A 21,903-nucleotide genomic window follows, 5' to 3' on the forward strand; every position below is an offset into this window, starting at 1 on the left:
AAGGACCAGCACGCATCAACCAACTTACACCAACCCTCCAGACACCTGCGCTTTCCTTCCTTTGCCATCACACACACTCTCTGCATCCTCTGTAGCTACAGTGGAGGATATTCCTCCTCCTACCTCATGGTCAAGTCCTGGACCGTCCTTCCCCTTCACCTCTAAACATCTTCCTTTCTTCTGTAATTTAGAAGGGGACTCAAAATCTAGCTTTTTGAACTATCCCTGCAAGTACCTAGCGCCTGGATAGCCTTGTGGGGGAGTAGAGGTGCTTTATAATTCGAGTTGATTGATTGATTGACTAATGTTCATCGCAAAATATAGTTTATGTTAGAAAGTAGCCATACATGAATGCAAAGTAGGTCTGCGCTCTACTTTGTACTACTTTGAGTTAGGGAGGAGTCCAATTGGTGGTGCATGTGTCTTTGCATGCAACAAGCCATGGATTTTTACATGAATCCCTACATTTGTAGACGGGTTTGTGCCAGAAATGTATGCCTCCTTGAGGTAGGCATAAAGAAAGAGAAACATTTTGTTTTCTCCAAACATTTCCAACTTTGCATGTGTGCTGCACTGTACAATACATGAGCACATTGGTAAACGTTTGTAATTCAATTTAAGCATGTTTTTTTTTAGTGGAGGAATAGCCTTCTCTTACTAAACCTATACTGGACTCACACAGACACCTTTGCAACTTTGGTGACATATCTATTGGCTGAGTGTAACATCGCCTTTGGCAGGTAGAGAGATTCTTGACGGGCACCTGTTACAGTAACATTCCAAAAGTCTAGCCTGGAGATGTCTAGGGCTTGCACAGCAGATACTAGAAGGTTCAGGGAGATTGGAAACTTGCTTATTTTGAGAGAGAGGAGGAAGAAATTTCCAAACATGGACAATGTCCCATATCATTCATTATCTTTGAGGTTCAGTAGAACAATCATAAACATAAATCAATATAATGTACTCATTTAATGCAGAGTAAATGTGTTATATTCTAATAAAATGTATGGAACCCTGGGAACTTACACAACTGGCTTGTCCTGTGGCTTTCCATTCATTTCTAAAATTCTCCTAATTCAGGAGCGACCAACCTTCCTATCAAGTTTTGCAAATAATCTGTGATAAAACTATTTAGTACCCAAAAATTAATTGTAAAATGCTATCTATAGAAATCCACTTGTCACTCTTCTAGTACTCAGGGTGGTTAAAACGGATGGGGAGAGGCTGTGGCCTAATGGCTAGAGTAGTCAACTTGAAGCTGGGAAACAGGACTAGCGTTTCAGCAGGAATAATCCACATCTTGCGATTCTGGGCAAATTGCTTAATCTCGCCTACCAAAATGAATGTGTCCGTCTGTAACGCAACCGGTGCTCATGTAAAGCGCTCTGATACCTCCGGGTCGAGTCTGCGCTATATACATCTCCCCAAAAGACTGAAAGAAAGAACCATTATTTCTTCGGGGGTAATCAAGGGACATATTTACAAGGGCTTTATCTCCGCTTTTTTGACTTTTAAAGCCAAAAAAGCAGAGATAAAACTATCGCCCAATTAACAAGAGGGTGTTAACATGCATTAGTGCATGTTAGCACCCTTTTACCCAACGCCTCCCTTTGCATCTCCAATGAGATGCAAAGTGGGCGTTACTGGGCGTAACCAAGATGGACTACCTTGCAAATATCGCTGATGTTCACATCGTGATATTTACAAGGCAGCCCAAACGATTTTAGCAGATGTTAGATTTTGGCAAAAACAGCTGTTTTCGCCAAAATCTAACGTCTGCTAAAATCCTGATTTAGCCATCCCTAACATAAGAGGTGGATTATGCTGATACGGCCCTGTGGGTCGTATCAGCAAGGTTATCACCGTTTTGCAAGGAACACCGCTGAAACACCAGCGATGTTCCCTGCAAAACGGCGATAACCTCGCTATCTCTGGAATTTTTATCGCCCTGGAGAAACGCGTTGTTAATAACGTGCTACCAGGGCGATAAATTCCAGAGATAGCCTGCAATAATATTATCATCGCTGGCCGTTGATAATATGCCCCCAAATGAGGCTGTCAATCTAAAGTCCTGCTCAATATTTACATATGGAAAACATTTTGGTGTGATGAGACTCACCTGTTCCAGCGGCAAACTCTGCATTGAAACATTCAGGGGCTTCTTCTTCATCCACAATATTGACGACAAGAATTGCTCTGGCCACAGCGACGTCTGCCGCATCTCTCGACTCGACCACCAGCTCATATCTGCGGCCATCGGATTCATAGTCAAAGGTCTTCCTTGTTCTTATTGTCCCACTGACTAGAGGTGAAACGAAGCACACGCGACCTTACAATACAATTTACAGCAACATCGAGACACCCTGGACTGGGAGGAACATCTGTAAATCTGTGACTATTGAAAACTCCAGTGAGGGCAGGCCCTAAAGGGCGTGGACACAATTTCTAGCCTCTGCTTTCTTATGTGTGTTTTACAAAGAACAACGTTGTGCACTAAATTAACACAGTGTTTGCGGACAAGATTTGGCTACTTCGACTATTAAAATAAACATAATTAACTGTGCACGATAGTCACAGCCAAGTGAATGTTTATTATCTGTCGTTTATTAAACTATCCCTATTATCCTCGTAGTATAAAATGTCATGAACATGTACTCACGTGCATCAATTGAAAATTCATCTGGAGTCCCTGATATGACATACACCGTCCCAGCAGCGGGAACATCGCGGTCATCGGCCGTGACGATGACTTCATTGGGGGGTCTGTTCTCAGTCACAAACACTGGGTTTGCGGTAAACAGTAGACGGGCGTCATTCTTGCTGATCACTGGGAAGGAAACATGTACATATTTATCCCACGAACTCGAAAATAACTCTGACACAATAAAACATGTTGCCAGGAGCATTGAAGACATAGATTAGATGGACACAACAGCGCCAGTTTGGATCTAATCACAGAAACTTGGGGGCATATCAACAAGGGCTTTATCTCTGCTTTTTTGGCTTTAAAAGCCAAAAAAGGAGAGATAAAACTAGCGCCCTATCAACAACAGGGTGCTAACATGCAAATTTTAAAGGTTAGCACCCTTTTACTCTACGCTTCCCCTTGCATCTCTAATGAGATGCAAAGGGGGCGTTCCAGAGTAAAATAATAGGAGAAATGTCGCTAAGTGACATTTCTCCTATTATCAAGAATGTCGCTAACCCTGTTAGAGACAAAAAAAAGCAGCGCTAACCGCGGTTAACGCTGATTTTTTACATCTGGTATTTTTCTGACTTAGCCATGATATCCTATGGAAGGAGGAAATCATGGCTAAATTTTCCTGTCCCTATCAACAAGGTAACGTGAGATTATCGCTGGGTTTCCAGCGATAATCTCACGTTAGCCTGTTAGCATGAGGATTTTTATCGCTATTGAGATAAGCGTTGCTAATAGCACGCTATCTCAGCGATAAAAATTCACGCTAGCCGGCGATAATTATCCTAGCGCTAAGTGCGCTTAGAGATAATTATCGCCGGTTGTTGTTGATATGCCCCATATTGCGGATTTAATTACTGAAACGTTTCAGCTGGCTCTAAAATAATGTATTTAACATCTCAAGGGATGTCCTCGAGAAGTGTGGCGCTTACTCATAACGACTGTGGGCAATATCCAAAGCGTTTATTTGGGGGCATTCCGTGCGAAAATCAGCACTTTTACAAAGCACATGTCGTGCCCCAGATTCAGCATCTGGTGGGGAGTATTTTGAACTCACATAGTTTTCCCAGTTCATGTTCCCTTTTAAGTTACTTGTGAAAAAAAGCCAAGTAAGGGGTGCACGCACACAAAATATTCATGAGCTGCTGCTGGCATGGAGTCAGAGTACCAGAGAAAAGAATTAAGCAAGACATGAACTCATGCGTAACATGCTCGAGATTACTGGTGCCAACTAACAACATCAAGCTAAAACTACACATAAGAAACATCAGAAGTTTCACAGGAGACAGGCAAGGCCATAACGGTTAACTCTGCAACATAAGGGTCCAGTATTAAAAGGCCTCTCAGAGGCCCCTGCAGCAGTGGCTTTTGTAAAATACAAAGGTCACAAGTTCAGAATTGGTTGGAGAACATGTATCTTGTCTTATTGTTTTAAAAAAACGTCTGTTTACATTCCCAGGCTCAAAGGCACATCTGTTATTGGCTCCAGATGGTTGAAATAGTGATTTTGTCCTGTCCCCATTCAAATCTGCAACCTACGGGATATACACAAAGTTTGGAGAAAGTTTATTAGCTATCAATAAAGCAGCTATCAAAGGTAGAAGATGTCAGCCACATTGATCTTCTTTGGTCTTGCATATGGTGTACCAGAAAAATCAAATTTCTTCTCCATCTGTTAACGACCTGCCTTTATTTGAAACACATCACAGACACATCTCTGCAACAGATTAACAAACTGAGCTATTTTACTGGACTTAGAAAGTGTTTGATACGTGTACATACACATCTAAGCAGTACTGAACATTATGGAATTTGGTATTAAACCGGAAAACCTCGTGAACTTTAAATTACACACAAATCTTAAAAGCTATACAGTTAACCCATTTAGTTATCTCAATAATATTCTGACATGAGACCTCAAGCATAGATATATTATTCTGAAGCTCGTGCCTTAGGCGAACACGCTCTATTTATTACAGTGACTAAAACATGCGAACTGCCGGTAGCAAATACACCCATTGATTCACGTCCAAAATTAGAACAGGATGGGAACAGAATGGAACCTAGAGGTAATTTATTGCTGAAGCCTCAGCACACGTAAATAATATATGTCTCGTTGTCAAATTCATACATAAAATATGAGTACATAAAGAAATTCAAATAACAGAGTACAATCTTCTTCTTGTCTTCTTTATTAAGACGAGTTCTGGTGAGGTATCGATATTACAGCCATTCACAGCCAACACGTGTTTCGTCGCATCGGGAGTGTACTCCCACGACTTCCTCAAGGCTGTGCAAATAAACAGAAAGATGCCAGCTCGGCCCGACTTTTTGCTCATCATTCCCCTTATGGGTTCCTATCTTTCTTTTGGAAATTTTACTTTTCCAGCACGCAATTATTCACTGTGTTTGGGATCACAATTCCAAACGTAATGTTAATTACTGTGGATTTTAATTACTGTATTAACTTTCACGGTATGAGCTGGCATCTTTCAGTTTATTTGCACAGCCTTGAGGAAGTCGTGGGAGTACACTCCCGATGCGACGAAACACGTGTTGGCTGTGAATGGCTGTAATATCGATACCTCACCAGAACTCGTCTTAATAAAGAAGACAAGAAGAAGATTGTACTCTGTTATTTGAATTTCTTTATGTACTCATATTTTATGTATGAATTTGACAACGAGACATATATTATTTACGTGTGCTGAGGCTTCAGCAATAAGTTACGTTAAGCTCCGGCTTACATCTGTAGAGTGTGTGGTGTCTCTACGCCTTTCAGCACCGTCGTATTAGAGAACTAAAAATACTTGTGCACTTTCTCTGTAGCGCCATATACCTATGACACATACCACAGACCTGCTAAAGGAACCTAGAGGTAACATAAAGTGTGTCTAGAAGAGGGTGTATTACTCACAAAACTATACTAAAGGGATTTGAGCCTTCTATCTGACGTTTGCACATAGCCCTACTTGGTAGACTTCTTGTCCGCATAAAAACAATTGAAGCAAGAGCTATGCAGATAATGAACAGGGGACTGTGACAAAAAAAATGTCTCTGCTGTTATTTTGTTGGTATGGGAACCTGTAACTGTTTTCTTGCTGGTTACACACAGTGTAACGTGGGTTGTTGGCTGAGGGGGTCAAACCTTACTCAAATAGCCATATCAAGGTGAACCACTGAAAGTCATTAAATTAACCTGTGCTCAACCCTCTGGTAGCTTGACACAAAAGCAGTCAGGCTCATTTAGAGGCAAAGTGTAAAAAATGTATGCAGCACACAAACGGAAATAAAGTGAAAACACAACACAAGAAAAATCCCACGCCAATTTAGAAAAATAGAGCAAAATGTAGTAAATCATTTCACACCAACATGACAAAAATCCAATCAGTAGTACCAGAGATAAGCAATTTGAAAGAGTTAATGTAAGTATAGTGTCTAAAATCACAAAGCACCACTCGTGGTTATCTGGTTGTACGAAAACGGGTGAAAGTCATAAATCCAGGCCAAACACGATGGAACGCAGGCCCTAAGTAGGGACCAGGTTAATCCAGCTAAAACAGTTATCTTCTTAAGTCCGGCACGAAGTGTGCAGTTCACGGAAGAGAAGGCTGTGAGGACAGGTAGAGCATCGCAGATGGTCATCACTTTAGGGCGAAAATCCTATCAGGTATAACAGATCATCATTGCTTTAAGCTTCATATTGGTGGTCACCGCGGCTCTTGATGCTGAAGCACAACGTTCAGCTCTTGCATTGCTGGTCGTGACTGGTGGTCACTGTAGCACGAAGAGTCATATTTACCAGAGCTTTGTGTCGAGGTATGCATGGGCGGAAAGATATTAATGCGAACTGGCCGGTTCATGTTCATGAAGTGCCCAAAATTCATGAATTCTCCTTTTCTTCCATGGGGAGCTCAACAAATGCCATAACAAGGATTCAGAGCCTGAGAAACACCTCTTGAGGATCAGCAACTCACTCCAGCAGAGGCCAGCAGGGCATGGGCAAGTCCAGGTACAGGTCCAGTCAGGTCCAGTGCAGCATGTCCGCTGGGCAGTTGCAGGGAGGTCTCTGGAGCTTGGTATGTCCATGCAGCTTAGAAAAACAGGCCATTCAGATTACCATTGGAGTTGTTTTAGCCTGGGATGAAGGAAGCAGGCCATGTTGTCATTCTCAGACACCAGGGTAGGTCTACAACATGTCCAGTTGCAGGTCCAGAGCAGCAGGCCAGCTGGACAGTCCTTCTTCTGTAGCGTCCACAGGTCCTGGAGTGTACAAAAGAGTGGGTCTGAGGTTCCCAGTTTCATACCTGGTGCAAGCTTTAAAGTGGAAGAAATTTCTGGAGTTTTCCTTCCACAAAAGTATCTGGAATATCCTGCCCCCATTTTCTGGTCCCAGGATGTATGAAGTCATGATTGCCTAGTGTAACGTTCTTTGTGTATGTGCTGAGGCAATGTCTTTGAAGTGCGAGTGGGGCTGCGCACAGCTCTGCATCTCCCAACCTGCCAGAGTGGCCAATCCTGCCACCATTCATCCCCCTCTATTGTGTGGTTCTCTGGGACAAATACAAAAAGGTCAACTGATAACTACACCTGTTCATGTGATCCAAGAATAGGCAGCAGGTACCAAATGGTTAGACCAAGAAAATGGCAACTTTCTAAAAGTGGCATTTTTCAGAATTGCGCTTAAAACCCGATTTAACAAGAGGATTTTAAATATCGATTTTCACTCACCAAACATGACATTTCCACCTGCTCCAAACACAATTTAGCACTTATTAAATGTAATACGGTAACTCAATGTTATCCTATGGTAGAGGGAAGCCTCACAGTAGTGAAAAACACATTTGTGATTTTTTTCACTACCGGGACACGTAAAACTTAAAAATACATGTCCCACTTTTTAAACACACTGCATGCCTAAAACATGGTTAGTAGGCTATTTAGGTGAATGGCACAATAACTGGTGCAGGCCCACTTATAGCATTTAATTTACTGGTGATGGGTATGTTGTATACCACTTTTCAAGGGACTTAGAAGTAAATTAAAAGGCCAATCAGCTGTAAGCTATTGTTACCATGGTTTAGAGAGGGAACATAAGCACTTTAGCATTGGCTACAAGTGGTAAAGTGTACAGAGTCCTAAGGCCAACATAAAAGACCTTAAAAAAAAATGGGGGGGCAGGCAAAAGGTTTGAGAGAAAGACCACCATAAGGCTGGCAAATCTCACACAGGCTTTGAACATTATGAAGCTTGGTAAAGACTGGTGGAGATTGAAACTCATTGGATTAAGAAGAGTCCGTCTCTGTGTGTTTTGACAATAATTACATTGATCTTCCTTTGAATGTAGTCGTCCTTGAAATATAAATTACAGATATTATATTAAGGAATGGCAATCCACAAATAGCAGTGGATGAAAACAGTTGATTGCTGTGTTTGCCACCATGGAAAAAAAACAATAAAAAGGTCACTTCTTGTTGCTAGGATGCATTTGGTGTAATGCAATATATGTGAAAATAAACCGGCTTTGGATACCGGGATGGACATGCAGCATTTTGTTACTGTAGCTGATATATATATATATATATTACCTACTGGCGGTCGCCAGTAGGTAGTTATAGTTAGGACCGTGTTTCCATAGGAAATCCGCAACATTCTATTTTGAATAACTTTGGCGCAGATTGACGAATCATGGCGAAATTTTCAAAATAGGTGGGGCGCTCCGCTCCGCTCCTACCCTAAAAGTCTCGGTAGGATTCGTCAAGCAGGGGCTGAGAAAAAGGGGGGGTCCCAAAACGTGTTTTCCCCATGCATTTTTCCATAGGACCTTTAGTCCAAGCTATAGCCCGAACGGCTGAACAGAATTACTTGAAATTTGGCAGAGAGGTGGTCCTCAGGTCAGGGATGTGCCTTTTGTAGGTCTGGTGTAAATGTGTTCAGTATTTGCTGAGAAAATAGCATTTAAATCAATATATATATCTATAGGCGCGCTCCGAGAGCGTACGGTAAGCTTACCGTACGCGCACGCTGCCATGCGCGAGGTTAATTCTGATTGGTGGTTACATGACTGTAAACATTCGAATCGGACGAAATCAGGAAGTGTCGGCCTCCATTTTGTGTGTCTCACACTGATAAACAAAGGAGGAGAACGTGGAAAGGAAGCAACGAAGAGAGTTGCAGACCCCCTAGCGTTTGTCAGGGGGTCCAAGAAGGTCATAAAAGTATGAAAAAGACATTTACATTTTTTTTAAAAAAATCGTACGGTAGAAAATAAAAAAAAAAGAAGAAAAAAACAAATTTAAGTGTTAAGATATTAGGGGGCTCTAAAAAGAGCCGTTGTGTTCATTGAGTGTTTTTTGGTACCTACAAGTAAGTACCGATGCAGAGTCTAAAGTTGGATGGCGATAAGCTGCTGAAGGAAAAATAAAGAAATTTGTGAACTCATTTGGCGTCCGTGCTCCAATCTTTGGTAATAAGTTGCAGAAGGGAGTGGAGAAATGCAGAATATATATATATGAAAAAACCATAGGTTTCACACATGTTATAGTTAGCTGGACATTTCACTCGTACAAAACCATTGAAATTCCCCCGTTATAGTTAGTTCAGCTAACTATAACTCGCGCAACCGCAATCCACTGCTGATGACGTCACATATTACATCACTCATGACATGCTCAGTGACATCACTCATGACATCACTCATGACATCTCAAATGACATAACTGATGACATCACTGATGACATCATCCTTGTGTAAGAGTGGCAGACCTCCTCTTATCCTAATATAAACTTTGATACACACATTGAAAAATACAAACTAAAGTTTTGAAAACTATAGAGATACCAATACCAGTTAGAACAACCTATTCAGTAATTCCAAAATCTACATACGCATCCACTCATTCATCAACACTTCTATATAATCACTGATACATGTACTCAGTCATCATATGTACTCATACACCTATACATCCTGTTACACACCTACACTCATACATAGAGTTACTCACACACATAGTCACACATGCAAATAAACATCCATTTACTTGCATATACAGCTATACACACACCACTACACTTACTTCTACAGAAACGTACACATACTTACTCTATAAAACAATCACTTATAGAAACACATACTTATTATACAGGAACTCTTCCAATCTCTCACTCTCATTTATCCTCACTTATATACATCAATACTCACAAATACTAGTTTGAAACATATGGACTTACTCATAAAGACACTATTGAGACAGTCATTCACTCTCTTACTCACCCATACACACACTCATCCACCCATACTGTCCTGCTCACATACTGTCTTCAAAACACATACAAACAGTGAGTCACTCATTCATGCATCTATACGCTAAGTAACATCCCCCACTGAAACATACAGACACTCATACTGATGCTCTAAAAATGAACTAATAACCCATATACACACTCATGTAGCTACTCACCAACCCATGCAGCCACTTATACACAAAGTGAGACACTGATACAGATATTTAAATATTTAAACATTACTCACTAATACTTGTATTCACTAAGATACTGTTAATAAGTCAGTTATACAATTAATTCTACAAAAAAAAATCCATTTAGACACTTATTTACCCATTTATTCTTCCATTAACCTTTAGATATACATATATAAAAAATATTTATTTTTCAGAAAGACACATATTCACTGGATGATGTCATCATTGATGTCATTTGAGATGTCATCAGTGATGTCATGAGTGATGTCACTGAGAATGTCATGAGTGATGTAATATGTGACGTCATCAGCAGTGGATTGCGGTTGCGCGAGTTATAGTTAGCTGAACTAACTATAACGGGGGAATTTCAATGGTTTTGTACAAGTGAAATGTCCAGCTAACTATAACATGTGTGAAACCTATGGTTTTTTCAGTGAATATATATATATATATATATATATATATATATATATATATATTCACTGAAAAAACCATAGGCTTCAGGGGTGTTATAGTTAGCTGGACTTTTCACTTGTACAAAACCATTGAAATTCCCCCGTTATAGTTAGTTCAGCTAACTATAACTCGCGCGCCCGCAATGCACTGCTGATGACGTCACATATTACATCACTCATGACATGGTCAGTGACATCACTCATGACATCACTGATGACATCTCAAATGACATCACTGATGACATCACTGATGACATCATCCAGTGAATGTGTGTTTTTCTGAAAATTAAATGTTTTATATATGTATATCTCAAGGTTGATGGAAGAATAAATGGGTATATAAGTGTCTAAATGGATGATTTGTTTTTGAAAAATTGATTGTGTAACTGACTGATTAAGTGTATCATAGTGAATACATGGCTTAGTGAGTAATGTTTAAATATGTAAATATCTGTATCAGTCTCTCACTTTGTGTATAAGTGGCTGCATGGGTTGGTGAGTAGCTACATGGGTGTCTATATAGGTTATTAGTTGGTTTTTTGAGTATCAGTCTGAGTGTCTGCATGGTTCGGTGGGGGGTATTACGTAGTGCATAGGTGCATGAATGAGTGACTCACTGTTTGTATGTGTTGAATACAGCATGTGTGCAGGAATGTATGGGTGGATGAGTGTGTGTATGGGTGTGTTAGTGAGTAAATGACTGTCTCAATAGTGTCTTTATGGGTAACTACATATGTTTGAAACTAGTATATGTGACTATTGGTGTATATATGTGAGTATATGTGAGAGTGAGAGATTGAAAGAGTTCCTGTATGAATAAGTATGTGTTTCTATAAGTGATTGTTTAAAAGACTAAGTATGTGTAAGTTTCCGTAGAAGTAAGTGTGGTGGTGTGTGTATAACTGTATATGCAAGTAAATGTATGTTTGATTCTTTATTAGCATGAGTGACTATGTCTGTGAGTAACTCTATGGATGAGTGGCATTGTGTAACAGGATGTATAGGTGTATGAGTACATATGATGAGTGAGTACATGTATGAGTGACTGTATAGGACTGTCGGTGAATGAGTGGATGTGTATGTGGATCTTAGAATTACTGAAGAGGTTGTTGTAACTGGTATTGGTATGTCCATTGTTTTGAAAATGTTAGTCTCTATTTTTGAATGTGTGTATCAAAGATTATATTAGGGGGAGAGGAGGTCTGCCACTCTATCACAAGGATGATGTCATCAGTGATGTCATTTGAGATGTCATCAGTGATGTCATGAGTGATGTCACTGACCATGTCATGAGTGATGTAATATGTGACGTCATCAGCAGTGCATTGCAGGCGCGCGAGTTATAGTTAGCTGAACTAACTATAACGGGGGAATTTCAATGGTTTTGTACAAGTGAAAAGTCCAGCTAACTATAACACCCCTGAAACCTATGGTTTTTTCCGTGAATTTCTGAGGTTTTTTAAATGCTAATTCCTAACTATAACGTGCCTGAAACCTATGGTTTTTTCTGTGAATTTCAAAGGTTTTTTAAATGCTAATTTCTAACTATGCCTACAGAGATAGGACATGTGAAGAAAGAAGAAAAAATGCACAGAAAGAAACAAAAGAAATGCAGAAAGAAGCAACAGAAGTCCTCAATACGAAGATAAGTGCAGGAAGAAGGATAACGTGCAGAAAGAACAAAAAGAAGAGCAGAAAGAAGCCTTGTTGCAAAATCATCCTGTACCCTCAACTTTTTCAGACGGATACTGGTGGTAACTGAGTCTGACTAACCAGTCCTAGAGCCAGTGCTATGTTAAAAGACACTTAGAATACAGTGAAAACACCTACATACACTAGGGAACATTATGCGTAGGGGTCCCCCTGTGATTAGCATGAGCTCCTCTGTAAGCCCCTAGTATATAATAGGGCATGGGGATTAAAACTACCTCTTAAAACAGGCCACAGGGCGTTTTTGCACACGTTAACTCAGGCCCCGTCCCCTTCCTTCACCACTGTGTAAACACACCCTGTGTCCATTTTTAGTTGGGAGATTAAGTTCATTTGAATCCTGAGGGTCTCTAGGGTCCAACTAGCCCACTAGATACCTCCAGTAAGTGCCACAGTGCTGCGTTGCAGAGAGGTGTAAAAAGTGGCACGGCCTGGACCACCTCTCTGCAATGCAGCTCAGTGGCGCTTACTGGAAGCACTTGGTGGGCTAGTTAGCCCCCAGGGGCCCTCAGTATTGAAGGGAAATTATACCCCAATTTAAAACGTGCCATAGTGCGTGTTTGCACACGTCACCTCAGGCCCCGTCCCCTCCCTTCACCACTGTGTAAACGCGCCCTGTGGCTGTTCTAAGTTGAGAGATTAAGTCCCCTTGAATCCTAAGGGTCCCTAGGGTCAAACTAGACCACTAGGTACCTCCAGTAAGCGCCACAGAGCTGCGTTGCAGAGAGGTGTAAAACGGGGCTTGGCCTCAGAACACCTGTCTGCAGCGCAGCTCCCTGGCGCATACTGGAGATGCCTGTTGGGGGCGCATTTGCAGAGTGCTGCATGGAGGGGGCATGGCCTCCGGCACGATGCCAGTCTTTTATTTATTTTAATTTTTTAAGAAGGGGGCTGTGTGGTTCCCCTTCTTATTCTAATTTATTGGCCCTGATGACCCCATCCCCCAGGGCCTGTCTCCTAATTATATTTTTTTGACCCCAATCCCAAGGGCCGGCCACTGTTTTTTATTATTTTTAAAAAATATTTATTTATAGACACACCTAGGACATGCTGGACAAACCGTACGTACCTATCACCATGACGATTTGCGTGATATTCATTAAAAGGCGACTATGCATGCAATGAATCCACGTGGAATGTATTTAAACCACTAGTGAAGCTCTGACATGTCTGATGCCCTACCGTGCCTAATCCCTGTAGACACCCTTGTCATTTATTTATACAAACATGGGTAGCTATTGACGGGCACATTTAATACACATGCACACCAAGCCATTCAAAGGGGATTCAACAAAAATTCAACCAAAACTATGCAAGAAACCCCCTCACGGTTAATAAAACACACATCCACTGCCGGATGTGTAATACTTTTTATTTTACTCTCTGGAAAGGGGACGAACATCACTTGAGAGTCACAGCGCGCTCCTGACATAGCCCAATGCTGTGTTACACCCACCATTGCCTGCCGAGTGCCACACACCTCTGTGTTGTATTCCACTGGCTAGTGGATATGCTATGACACTCTCTAGCCCATGTGCACTGTAACACCACCCCGTGAATATGTCATGCCACACTTGTCTTCGCACGGGTTATATTGCCCCATCTAACGTGCCTTCCTCGATGCCTATGTTATAACGCACAGTGCGATGCCATACATATTACAATCTGGGATCCATATCTTTGTCACAGTGCATATGCAACGTTACACTCCCCAGCACATATTTTATATTACAACTTTAGAGACTAGTTAGGTTACACAACACTGCCCTGTGCATATTACACTCCAAGGCGCATATCGCATAGCACGCGCTAGTGCCTGTGCTATCTCGTGCTCTCCAATGAATCTGTCATTGCGCACAATGTATTGCATATTATATTTCACACCCGGTTCATCTTATATCACACTTTTTGGTGCATAGTTTATACCATACACTATATCTAGTTTTCATTTTCATTCGTGCTCTCAGGACTATGTTCTATATAACACTGTGTTCACCTATCCTTTTCACGGGCATTACATTTTGCGATAGGGGGTGGAGGATCAGGGGGTGTTTCTGCCAAGGGAGCCCGTAGTCACAGTCACAAACGTCCTCTTCTTCCCGAATAAAAGTGAGATTATGCTGCATACTTGTTCATATTTTAAGTAGTTCGCACAGACACAATGTTTTAAAAACAATAAAGTTCATAATACCCGCCTTCTCTGAACAGTTAGCTTGCTGCCCCATCCCCCTCCTCCCTATCCTCTGTTGTGTGAATCCATGGACTAGCCTCCTCCCTCCTGCCTTGCATGGTCTGATGTGCTGCCACTGCCCTCAATTTAGTATGATGTACCAGTCCACTCCTCCTGCCCTCCATTGCCCAATTCTATGCCCCATCATTGACCTCCTGCTTAAACTCTGTGCTTAGCTTGCTGCCCCTATTCTCCTTCCCCCTGCTCTCCGATGTCTTTGTGCATGCCCCTGCTCCATCCTTTTTGCCCACCATGTCCCATGGACCTGCCACTCCTATCTACGCTGAGTGTTCTGTTGAGCTGCCACTCCCCTCCCACCTGCCTAGCATTGTCAGATGACTGTAACCTGTCCCTGCCACCTCCACCCTACTTGTCCACATTCCATGCCCCTATCCTCTTCCTCCTGTCCTACATGGTCCATTGTACTGCCACACCCTTCTGCCCTCCCTGGTCTGTTGTGCTGCAACTGCTCCTCCTGCCTGCCCCGTGTGGTCTGTTATGAGGCCCCTTCCCCTGAACTTTCTTGTCTGTGCACAGGTCCTGACCCTCCCTTCTATCCTCCATCGTCCTTTGTGCATGCCCCTGCACCCTCCTTCTTGCCCATCATAGCCATTGTGCTGCCACTAACCCTCCCACTTGCCATGCATGGTCTTCTGTGCTGCCATGGCCCCTCCCACCTTCCCAGTGTGGTCAGTTAGCTGCCCCTGACCCCCTCCCACCTTCCCTCCATGGTCTGTGTGTTTGGCATCACAGTCTCACTGTTGCTCTTCATGGTGTGTCTTGCTTCTAGTGCCCATCCTGCCTGACCTCCATGGCTATCTTGCTGCTCCTGCCCTGCCCCCTTGCCCCCAGCCCTCTGTTTACATGTGCAGACCCCTACTCCCTCCCTCCTGGCTTGTCTGTTCCATTGTAATGCCCCTGATCCGTCCCTCCTGCCCTTTATGGTCTGTTATGCTGCAGCTTTCTCTCCTGTCTGTCCATTATGGTCAGCTAGCTACCATTGCCTCTTGCCCCTCTGTTCTCTGTTGTCCATGTGCATGGTCCTGTCCCCTCCCTCTTGCTTTCTATGGATTGTTGTGCTGCACTCCCGTCCTGCATGCCCTGTGTGGTGTATTGTGCTGCTGCAAACCCTGATGCCTGCCCTGCAGGGTCAGTTTGGTGCACCTCTCCATGTCCCTCCTGTCCTCTGTTATCCAAGTCCATGTCCCTATCCCATTTCCTTCCATGATCCAATGTACCATACTTGCGAACATTTTGAACTTGGTAAGAGGGAGATTTTTAAAAAAACTGGGGTATTGGTTTTCCCCTTTGAGTTACATTGAAAAAGAGGATATTGTAGACAGGAGACAGATCAAATAAAGCCCATTTGAGCTTAAAAACATTGGACGTGGCCTGGCTGAATCGGGTCTGTTGGCATGTATGGTTGTACTACCATTGCCTCTTCCGTCTGCCCACAATGGTCTATTACATTGCCACAGCCTCTCTTGCAAGTCCTGTATTGTTGGTTTGTTGCCCCTGCCCCCCTTTCCACTGCCCTCCATAGTCTGTTGTGCTTCCACGGCCCTTCCTGCCTGCTCAGTGTGGTTAAATTGTTGCCTTTGCACCCTCCTACCTGCCTTCAATTTTCAGAGTCCGTGCCCCTGGCCTCTGCCTCTCAACAGTATCCTAATGAACAACTAGATTGCTAACATTCTATATTTATTACAAAAGTGTGGAACGCCTGACGTCATCTTGATGTAATCAAAACTGTAATACCTAGAGCATTTCCTTTAGAAATTACATATATGAGAGGGTCTTATTGGCAACCAAAGTATGGTTAGTGCTCTAAAAGACTAAAATAAGGACATATTTTCTGAGTTTTCAAATAGCGACAAAGCACTTTTAAATTATTTGTTATCTTTATGTTTTTTTATCCAGTTGACCACTTGATTAAATGTTGCACTTAGGGGAGAGGATGTGGTGTTACTTCCAGAACTGCAGACTTTGCAACTGGGGAACCAGGTTGAAGTTTCTGCTTATGCTCGGCATTCTGTGATTGTGGTCAAATTACTTAGTCTCCCCATGTCTACAACCAAAATGAATTTGTTCTTGTGTGATGTAACCAATGCTCATGTAAAGCACTCCAATACCTGACAAGTCTGCACTATATAACACTGCAAAAACACAAAATAATAAGTGTTTTGCACACTTCTGTCATTGGGCTATATTTGGGCTACATCTGGGTGATTTTGGGCTACATTTGGGCTCTTTTGTCTCCGGTGGCCATCTTGGGAGATTTATTTGTTATGAAGTTTCCTAATTTCCTCATGTACTGCAGTCTCCTCAGTAGGAAATGCTTTCAGTTTTTTACTTTGATTCCATCATGAAGGTATTCAGATATGTCACACATTTGCCATAAATTCTGAATGTTAGCACTCTAGTTGCTCATTAGATCACTGTAGTAAAACTACTGTTCACCATGGAAGTCTGCTCCTGGTATTAAAAGTGCATGTTTCAGTCTGCATGTCAGAATTTTTTAATGAAATAGAAGAGGATTTGAGAAGTCACTCAAAATGTGCCCTCATTTTCTTTCTTCAGCATTAATCATAATCTCTATGGCAAAATGAACCCCCTCATTGTGTTCCTTTTTAAATTAAATGTTTTAAGTGTTACCAGTTTATTCCAATCAAGATGGCTTCAGGTGTGCCATACTTTTGTCATAATGAAGACAGTTAAGCGCTCTAGTTGTTTTTAAGAACATTCTGGGACATTCTGTCATTGGGCTATACTTGGGCTACATCTGGGTGATATTTGGGCTACATTTGGGCACTTTTGTCTCTGGTGGCCATCTTGGGAGTGTTTTGCACACTTCTGTCATTGGGCTATATTTGGGCTACATCTGGGTGATTTTGGGCTACATTTGGGCTCTTTTGTCTCCGGTGGCCAACTTGGGAGACTTATTTGTTATGAAGTTTCCTAATTTCCTCATTTACTGCAGTCTCCTCAGTAGGAAATACTTTCAGTTTTTTACTTTGATTCCATCAAGAAGGCATTCAGATGTGTCACACATTTGCCATAAATTCAGAATGTTAGCACTCTTTTTGCTCATTAGATCACTGTAGTAAAGCTACTGCTCACCAGGGAAAACTGCTGCTGGTATTGAAAGTGCATGTTTCAGTCTGCATGTCAGAATTTTTTAATGAAATAGAAGAGGATTTGAGAAGTCACTCAAAATGTTGTAACACTAATTTTTCTTTCTGCAGCACTAATCATACTTTTTATGGAAAAATGAACCCCCTCATTACCACTTTAATCCAAGCAAGATGGCTTCAGGTGTGCCATACGTTTATCATAAGTAGGACTGTTAGCGCTCTAGTAGTTCTTTGGAACACTCTGGGAAGCTGCAGTAGAACACAAAGGAATCAACTGACAGTATCTGCCCTTGTTGGATGTACATGTTTTACTGAGAATGTCAGACTTCATTCTCACATGACTAAGAAAGATAATGTGAAATTACAGAAAATAAGCTCTCAGTTTAGCTTATAGATCACCTTCCAAACCTCTGTGGTAAAAGCATGAGAAAATATTTTTCTCTCAATCATTATATCCCAGCAGAAGGCTTTTTCACATGGTGAAATCACCTTAGAACATACCACAATTCCTAAAATGAGTATGGTACCATCAACAAATGATTTATAATGTAACTAAAGTCTTAAAACCTTCTATTAACTGCAATGCTTTTTAATGAGGTGCTATCATGTATATTGGTCCCAAGATGGCTGCCAACACTTCTTGGATGAAGTGCTGACAGCCAATCAGATCTCAGGATGAGATGTGTGGTTAGGCTCCGCCCACATATATATATGCTTTTAAATGCTATTTTCTCAGGAAATACTGAACAGATTTACACCAGACCTGCAAAAGGCACTTCCTTGACCTTATGGCTACCTCTCTGCCAAATTTCAAGTAATTCTGTTCAGCCGTTCGGGCTGTAGCTGTGTCTAAAGTTCCTATGGAAAAATGCATGGGGAAAAAGTGTTTTGGGACCCCCCTTTTTTCTCGGCCCCTGCTTGACGAATCACCCCGAGACTTTCAGGTTAGAAGCTGAACGGAGCGCCCCATTAGTTTTGAAAATTTTGCGAGGATTCGTCAACCGGCGCCAAAGTTATTCAAAATAGAATTTTGAGATTTCCTATGGAAACTAGGTTGTAACTATAACTATCTACTGGCGACCGCCAGTAGATAATATATATATATATATATATATATATATATATATATATATATATATATATATATATATATATATATATATATATATATATATACACACATATATATGTATGTGTGTATATATATATATATATATATGCACTGAAAAAACCATAGGTTTCAGGGGTGTTATAGTTAGCTGGACATTTCCCTCGTACAAAACCCTAGAAATTCCCCTGTTATTGTTAGTTCAGCTAACTATAACTCGCGCCCCCGCAATGCACTGCTGATGACGTCAGGCTCGCTCTATGAGCAACATGCTGGTCAAGAGCAGTCCTGAACTTAAGAGCAACACAGGTAATTGGCTGCAAGCCAGCAAGGGATTCATTAAATGCTCCGCTTGCAAGGCTTGTTCCCTAGGTAAAAGTATGACTACCTACATCTCTCCATTTTCCAGCACTCCCTGCAAAATTCTTTAAAAACTTACATGCAGGACCGATTTTGCAGTATATGTGCTGGAGTGTACGTGTGGCCTGCAATATGTTGGGAGTACCAAATTGCAGGCGCATAAACGTATACTCCAGCACATGAGAGCTATTACAAATCATGACGCAGCATACCCAGTAGCCAGGCACTTCGGTGACAAACACAACAGTAACCTAGAGGACCTTAGCTACTTTGTCATCGACACAATACCTCCACTTAGACGTGGAGGTGACAGGGAAGCTATGCTCAGAAGATTGGAGACAAGGTACATTCTTGAGCTTGACTCTAAAGTACCTAATGGGTTAAACTCGAGTGAGGATTTCTATACCTGGCTCTGATTTCATTTTGTTGCTTACATGTTCTGGAATCTTCAATTGTTAATATGAATAAGAAGTATCCCTCCTGAGTTTTTGGTTACAATGATAGCAATGTCCATCTGTCTTTCATATATTATATATCTTTTTCATTTTACTTTTTATGTTTCCTCCTCTACACAAGTCACCACTATGTCACATAGAAAATACATTTTTTCTATTATGATCGCACTGACACTTTGAACATAATTACGCGTACATGGCCTCGCTAATTCTTTTTGACTAAATTGGTATTAGGTATGATTGAGTAGAGTCATAACCGGATTTATCCAGCTATATATGTCTACTCGTGCAGTCAGTGGATAACCAAGGATGCCTTTGTAAACCACACGTTGTAATTTTTTATATTATTGATGGAGTGATCCACTGTAGGCTTTTTTATTCATGCCTTTGTCGTGTGTGCACACAATTTTGGGGTCCATGTTTTATTTATTTATTTATATGGACCTCTGGCATGGGCATTCACAAAAACAAAAACAAAAATTGTTGGTTATCTCCATGGACTGATTACACTGTACATATTGTCCTGATTTTTTTGACCTAATCAATTTTTTATATATATTTTATATATCTTAACACCTTAATGGCCTGTTTTCTTTCCCTCCCTTAATCTTTCTTTTGCTGCTTTATATGATCCTGTATTTTACACTCATTGGATGGCATAGAAAGTTAATTAGAGGAAGAATGAAACAATGTTTACAATTGTTTGCGTAATTTGCACAGATGTATTTTACATGGTGTGTTATTCTGTCTTCTATGTTCATTGTTATGATGTCATGATCAACCTTTGCACTTGCACTTTAAAAGCTCAGGCTTCCCGAGACAGCGTCATGTGATCAAGGCCTCTGGAAGGCCGAAACACATCATGGCGGCTATTGGGTTTTGGATTGAATAAAAACCACTAGCACTTACTTCTGGGTCCGTGTTCGTCTCTTGTGCATACATGTTGTGCTATTGTTGAGGCGATTCCTTGTGGCATATATATATATATATATATACACACATATATATGTATGTGTATATATATATATATATGCACTGAAAAAACCATAGGTTTCAGGGGTGTTATAGTTAGCTGGACATTTCCCTCGTACAAAACCCTAGAAATTCCCCTGTTATTGTTAGTTCAGCTAACTATAACTCGCGCCCCCGCAATGCACTGCTGATGACGTCACATATTACATCACTCATGATGTAATATGTGAGGCTGGAGGCCCATAGGAATCAATGGGAAGGTATGCCTCATTACCGATTCGGTAAATACTGATTCGGTAATGGGGGGAGCATATACAAGGGTGGCAGGGTGTCACATTGACACCCTGTTGCACCCCTGAATCTTGCATGTGTGCACATGTGGCGCACATACATGCCCTAAGGGCATGTATGTCTGCCACATGGCACTCTTAAATCAGCAAAATATTGCTTTTTGCAAGGTATTCGTTATTTATCACCAACTTGTATTTGGTGGTAAATAACAAATTCTTATTACTGATTTTCACTCTTTAGAGTGCTCCCTACATTGCATTTCTGGATTCGGTATTTACCGAATCGGTATTTTACCGATTTCTTAATTTCCGATTCGGTAAATACCGAATCCAGAAATCAGCCCCCTACATAGCAAATGCCTGAATACCGGTCGGTAACGGGATATTTACTGAATTTCGGCCGTTACCGACCGGTATTTAGCTTCCTACATGAGGCCCTAAAAGACTACATGCTAACTGACTAAATGATTACAGTACTATAAGGAGACACACTGGGTGAGTGACAGAGTGTTTGCTAGAAGAGTATGAATACTAACTAGCGAATTGAAGGTGTGAAAGACAACTGTGTAGGTGATTAGAGGCCTGCATCAATACTGCATATGCATTTAAAACAGTCCATGTGCTAAGGCCTGGCTCACTGCATGACTACTTGGGTACTGACTGAATGATTAGAGTACAGCAAGGAGAGTGCCTAGGCGAATTTATAAGTGCTAGGATTTTCGCACAGGTAATGGATTAGTACTTGGTTCTGAATGAGTCACTAGAGGAGTGCAAAGGCAGTCACAAGTGCTGGACTGTATGGATACTGACTAGGAAATTGAAAGTGTGAAAGACAAGTGTCTAGGTGGTTAGAAGACTGCATGCATAGTGCATAGGGGTTTGAAGCAGTCCATGGGCTAAGGCCTGGCTCAGTGTATGAATACTTAGGCACTGACTGAATGATTAGAGTACTGCAAAGATAGTATCTTGGTGAATTTATAAGTGTTTGGGTTTTAGCACAGTGAATGGAT

At 41.4% G+C, this 21,903-nt stretch overlaps 1 protein-coding gene across 1 annotated transcript in view; it reads right to left on the reverse strand.

Annotated features, from left to right (window-relative positions):
- LOC146855235 (cadherin-related family member 4-like) overlaps positions 1-21,903 on the reverse strand; it is a 767,858-nt gene that overhangs the window by 668,059 nt on the left and 77,896 nt on the right. Inside the window, exons 2-3 of the mRNA XM_085650585.1 lie at positions 2,660-2,827; positions 2,120-2,302 (exon numbers count right to left, since the gene is read on the reverse strand). Coding sequence (XP_085506711.1) covers positions 2,120-2,302; positions 2,660-2,827 — 351 coding nt within the window. The remainder of the gene's footprint in view (positions 1-2,119; positions 2,303-2,659; positions 2,828-21,903) is intronic.

The sequence above is a fragment of the Triturus cristatus genome, chromosome 4_1 (genome assembly GCF_964204655.1).
Source record: "Triturus cristatus chromosome 4_1, aTriCri1.1, whole genome shotgun sequence".
Lineage (NCBI taxonomy): Eukaryota > Metazoa > Chordata > Amphibia > Caudata > Salamandridae > Triturus > Triturus cristatus.